Source organism: Lolium perenne, chromosome 2 (assembly GCF_019359855.2).
Source record: "Lolium perenne isolate Kyuss_39 chromosome 2, Kyuss_2.0, whole genome shotgun sequence".
NCBI classification, from domain to species: domain Eukaryota; kingdom Viridiplantae; phylum Streptophyta; class Magnoliopsida; order Poales; family Poaceae; genus Lolium; species Lolium perenne.
This window is the reverse complement of record NC_067245.2, coordinates 327,714,008-327,720,007: the sequence shown is the minus strand read 5'-3', so window position 1 is coordinate 327,720,007 and position 6,000 is coordinate 327,714,008. Positions and strand designations below refer to the sequence as shown.

The following is a 6,000-nucleotide window of genomic DNA, read 5'->3' as shown; positions in this document are numbered from 1 at the left end:
GCCTTCCAACTCCGACAGCTCGCCGCGGCGCAGGACTCCGGTGGACGGGGATCCTCGGCGGCGGGGCGGCACCAGAAATCGGCAGCGTGTCGCCCTTGCGACGTGCGGCTCACGAAACGTGCCATCCCTTCTTCTGTCAACATACCAAATATACCAATCAACCAACTGTATCTATGCATTCTTCCTTCATACTATGGACATGAACACATGAGTAAGACATAATGTCAACTAGGTACGTTAGTTGACCGGTTACTGTACATGATCTTATCAACAAATAAAGATCCAAGGAGCAGTAGCAACAACAATACAAACAAAGATCCAGAGCACTTTATTGCAGACGAACAACATGGGAATACATAGTACTGTACAGTATTACAGGCAGGAGCTGAAGTGCAGACATGCAGCACCCACTGCTTGCTACAAAAACGCGCAATCAGAGTCTGATTATCAGACATAGACATGGACTCGATGGAACCTCTGGAGTAGCATGATGGCTCCTGGATCGTATCCATCGCAGCAGCAGCATCAGTGCATACTTAAGCCGCAGAACTTGCAGCCAGATACGGGCGCTGGTTGTCCCAGTTCCCCGGCGGGTAGTAGTTGCAGGTGATGAAGACGCCGAGGTCGTTGTCGCACTCGACGCGGGCGCAGCCGATGAGCGTGGAGTCGTGCCACACCACCTGCGTGTAATGGCCGCACCCGTAGGGGCCCCAGCAGCTGTTGCTGTCGTAGTCGTAGTACTGCTTCTCGTCCACCCACAGGTTCACGGCGTCGACCCCGGACCACGGCCAGCCGGCGGGGCCCCAGTAGGTGTTCTCGCCGTAGCCGACCACACCAGAGTGTCCCCCGCAGACGCCGCGCCGCTGGTTCGCCCACCACTCCGCGTAATCCGCCAGGTTCTGGTCCCACCACACCTGCCCTAAGCCCACCTCCGCGCGCGCGGCGGTGTGGGCGGCGACGTAGTCCTCCGGCGAGTTCTGGGCCATGGTGGTGGTGGTGGCGGCCACGGCGACCACCGCCAGGGCCAGCGCCAGGACACAGGCGCTGCGCGTCGTCGCCGCCATTTGCACACACACGTTCGCTAGCCGCTACACAGCTAGCTTGCTTGATGCCGATGCCGATGTATGGTAAGTGTCAGGTGTTGCATTGCCATACGTTCATTGAGAGGTAGTATTTATAGAACTTGCGAGATGGCTAACTTAATCGCTCTCTCTTTTGAGATAATTGCATATTGCTACCACAATTGAGGCTAGGGTTTCAAAAAACTACCACTTTTCCGGTCAGTTGCAAAAAACTACCACTTTTACGTCTAATTGCTTCAGAAAACTACCAATTGTGTGTAATACTCGGTTTGGTCCAATTTAATCATGTTTCTGATAGAGATGGCCCACCATGTCGAATGGGCCATCTCTGTCAAAACTTGATCAAATGGGCCAAACCGATTGTTACACAGAACTGGTAGTTTTTTGAAACCATTAAACGCAAAAGTGGTAGTTTTTTACAGTTGACCTGAAAAGTGGTAGTTTTCTGAAGCCCTAGCCGCAATTGTGGTAGCAATATGCAATTTTCTCCTCTCTTTTAGATCATTATCAAGTGGATTGAATATAGTATGAGTGTGACCAGTTGATGACTGCATTGAATCTAGGTTGCAACTCATCGTTATCATAGATCAGTGTGACCAGTTTTTTGTTTTTAAAACTGCGTGAGCAGGGCCTTGAACTTGAAACATCTTGGCTCTGATACCATGAAAGATTGCTGCACTAGCCAATTGAACCAAAAGTCCGAACTGATGGAAAGAGACTAGGCAGTGTATTTATATTCAACAAATTTAACAGTTTGAAAGCATATTTTGTAGTTCCAACCTCACTTACAACTATGAAAGAAATCTGAGTTACGACCTAACTTACAACTAAAATACACGAATCACGATGCAAATCTAATCGTTGCGGAATCTACTAACGACTAGCTTAGTTTTCGGTATACTAAAAACTAGCAATTTTTCATATAATATGCTAATGTGGCGTGGCTACACCTCCTTATGGATAGGGCCGAGACGATGATCAGATATTCCAATGAATGTGTTGAGATTGGGAAGAAGAGACTCGGTAGTACGTTAGCCTGCGATATGTATGTGAAGCATATGGGCGGCGGCTAACAGATCGACCAGGTGATTTGGATGGAGACTCGCTGGTGATTAATTAATTAACTTTTATTTATGCCATGTTGTCAAGTGGATCAATCATATACACGTGATATTACACGTCTACACTATTATGCAATACAAGTGGTAATGCAATAGCTAGTAGCCGGGGACAACAGTCCAGTATTCCGGTGCAATCCTTTTTGAACTAGTACCTCAAAAAAATAACTGAATTTACGCAGGTCTTGTAAACATGGATGCATGCATGCATCAAGGCGGCTCCACGTTTGGACATCTTATCTATCGAAACTTCTCAGTATTATCATTCCACGGGACGTGTGGAGCCAGCTCTCTTTTCCCCCCTCCCCCTCTCTCAGAGTAGCTTGAGAGTCTTCCACCGTCGGCCAGGCCGATCCCTGGCTGATCCAAGACTCTCTCCATCGGATTAGCTTACCGGAGTTGATCAAGGAGAGGTGCCGGAGTAGATAGAACTAGGTTTAGGTATAGGTCTAATCTAGTTTTAGATCTTACCCATGTGGAGACAGACGTTATGCCCATGGAGGTTTGGTCGCGGCGGAGCTCAAGCTGCTCCCTATGGTTTGCAATGGTGTGGTTGCTGGCCGTGGAGCTCCAGTTGAGGGAGCCGAAGGCGGATGGCGGTTGTGCTTCTACAACCCCCTCAATAAAGCTCTCTTGCCTCTCTCTGGATCTGGGCGGCGATGCCCTGGTTCTTTCTCTTCCAAGCCACCGTGGTGGTGGAGAAGAAGAGAAACTCCCGGGTGATATTGTCTTTGGCGGATCTACAGAGTGGCAATCTGGAGCAGGAGTTCTTCTTCGAGCGCAATACATGGTGACCAAGTTCGTCGTCGTGATCTTCGGTCAAAAAGGTGACCCCTCTTCAACCTCCAGTTCGAAGGCCATGTGGTTCATCTGTTGTAGCTCGACGTTGCTAGAAAGCCAGGTGGTGCGTCCCCGGTCTTCTGGTGGTTGATCTTCTCGTTGGAGGAAATTTTTCGAGCTTACTGCTCTCAGAGCTCGGCGGAGACACCTAGAAGTCGCTGGTGTTTGGTGGCAGAGGAGGTCCTTGATTGCTTTTACCTTTCTTCATCCAGGGTGCTTTTTGTAAAGTGTGAGGCCTCATCTTCAAATAGTTGGCTCTTTAGGGCGAATGATGAAAAGGGACCTAACTATAAAATGTACATGCCACGTGTGCTTCAATGAAAATTGATCCACTGGGGTCGTCGACCCCGATTTGTGTTCAAGAAATAATTTCAGAGATGTGTATGGATAAATAAGCAGCTTTCCGTCCCTGTCAGACAAGGAGTAGCAAATTTGTCGTTCTTTTGACGTTATCGATTTCTCGAAATGTACCTTCACTTTTGAACATCGGTTCCTCTGTGTATTTTTCTGAGCGAAACAGTGTCATCGTGGATTTATTCACTGGAAACAACGTTGGCAGGTAAAGTAATTGGTCTGCTCTCTGGAGTCTGTAAAAGCCATACATGCCTGCGGGCTTCAACACTTGATCATCCCAGCCTTCCCCTTGATGGCAGAATGGTAGATCTTTAAAAATATATAAGTATTATCAATTATCATATTAGACAGCGGTAGCGAAGGAGGAAAATAATCTTAATAAGGCGAACTCTAAAAGATGTAAAGACCAAAATAGTCCTAAGACATTAACGATGTATATAATTCTAACGTAATTCCTAAAAATAGAAACATATTTGATTATAAGTAGAATCTAGACATACCAATTATGCAAGCTCAATGGCAAAAAAAAATATTTGAAAATCATTTGTAATTCTATCGATCAAGAATTTTCAATATATTTTGCTTGATGCACCACTTGGTATTGATGATATTTGTTGTCTAAAAATCCCTTTCAATTGTTTTTGTCACCACCGATAAAAGCAATGCAACCTCAATGAGATGATAATATCGTCGGATGAAACATGATGTGCCTGCGATAAGTCTTCAATTCTCCGCATATGATAATGAATAGCTCAAGATTATCTTATATATAGTAAGATCCATGATACATCTATGTAAGACAAGCAATCTTATGAACCTGGAAAACGAGTCTATGTTTTTGGTACCTCGTCCATGTTTTTATTGAAGTCCGTTTTTCATGTATGAACAGTTAAAATGCTAAGAAAAAACACATACATATATATAAATGTATTCAAAATAATCAAGGTAGAACGGCTGCCCTACCTTACCCTACTGGGAGCTTTGCCCTGCTCTTCAGTGTCTACAAAAATGGATTTTTTAGTGAAAGACAACGTTTTCGTCAATAGTGAGATGTATGTCGTGATTTGTTAATCTCAAGATCCACCGGCTCAGCCTCACGGAGATGCTCATAGGAGTACATTATGCATGCTTAATAGGAGTAAACATACGTTCATAGCTATAAAAAAGAGTTCTTTTATAGATGGGCTAGGAATGCCTACATCTTACAGTTTGGACGGTGGGAGGCAACCTTCGGGATGTGTTGGACGGAAAGGAGAGCAAAAGACTATGCTAGACGGTATTTGTAGGATATCACAAATCATGCTGTCAGAAATCTGCCGGCTCTTGCACAAATTAAGTCAGACATTCGCAACATTGGGATTTTCCAAAAATATTCTATTATTATTTTATCGAAATGGACGGGCACGGAAATGTGCACTTTTAGACTACCCATAATGGTAGTATCATAGCTAGTATCATGCATTTCATGCATGTAAAATGTTGATGTGGCAGTGCAATTAAGGATGATAGAGAGGGTACTAGTATCATAGGTAGATACTGTATCATAGCACATACTACTAGAAAAATTAATGTCAAGCAAATCTTGTACATATATTTGCATTGAGATTCTACAAAACAATTAATATATGGAGACTATGATACAAGTATATGATACCATGCATTGTGGAGATAGTAACATGTAGTAGTATCATACACATGATACTTTTATATGATACTATGTATTGTGACTAGTCTTATGTTCTAGTGGCATGAACAACACCGGAAAAAATTGGATCGGCGGTTGCAAGTTTAGTTTGGCTGCTATTCTCTGTATGGATACTTTACATGTTGTAATAAAAGTTATGTTAGATACATTTCTCTGTTTAATTCCTTAGGCAATTCGTTTTTCGAGACACTGACATGAGAATTGTATACATCTTACGATAAAGAGCCCCTATGTATGCAAAATGGTTATAGCCCACAATATTTATTGGTCCCCAGTGGTTACTCTAACTGATGCAATTTTGATAACAAGTTCAGAGAATTAACTTATTTTGTACTTATTATGAACTCTCTCGAACATCTATGACTCAATCAACCGTAGAAAGAAAATCATACTAACACCTAAATTTATACTCATGGAGTTTCTACAATTTGTCTTACCTAGTCATACACCACAGTCCACGTACCTCTATTAAGATATTTTTTGTTCATATGGTTTGAACTCTCTGCCAATATATTTAGAAATATTAAAATAGAGAAGAACACTCACACATACATAAACACATACACGGCATACTTCATCACGTGCAAAAAAAAGTATTTCAAAGAGGCTTGTGTTTTTGTTTTTTTTTTGTTTTGACATTGAAGGTGTTTTGGTTGACTATCTTGTTAAAAGGAATGTCCATAAAAGCGAAAAAATCTAATGTACCTTTTATTACGAAGATTGTTAATTACAACAACTCATATATTTCTTCATTAATGTACAATACAACTAGATAACAGAAACACAACAGTAATTGTTTAGTAATAATTGTGTAGTTAATAATCCTAACTAAGTAGTACAGAATATATATTTGTTAATACCACAGTATGGTATGGAAGTTAATAAATAAGTATAAAATCTT

The 6,000-nt window shown here is 42.5% G+C and overlaps 1 protein-coding gene across 1 annotated transcript; it reads right to left on the bottom strand.

Moving 5' to 3' along the window:
• Window positions 1-305: 305 nt before the first annotated feature.
• LOC127337207 (pathogenesis-related protein PRB1-3) lies at window positions 306-1,146 on the bottom strand. Its single transcript, XM_051364164.1, has one exon. It carries the CDS (start codon window positions 1,062-1,064, stop codon window positions 537-539), a length of 528 nt encoding a protein of 175 aa, XP_051220124.1. The 5' UTR covers window positions 1,065-1,146; the 3' UTR covers window positions 306-536.
• Between the last annotated feature and the right edge of the window lie 4,854 nt (window positions 1,147-6,000).

Coding starts and splice junctions, on each gene's coding strand:
- LOC127337207 (XM_051364164.1), bottom strand. CDS start 1,064: ATGGCGGCGACGACGCGCAGCGCCTGTGTCCTGGCGCTGGCCCTGGCG.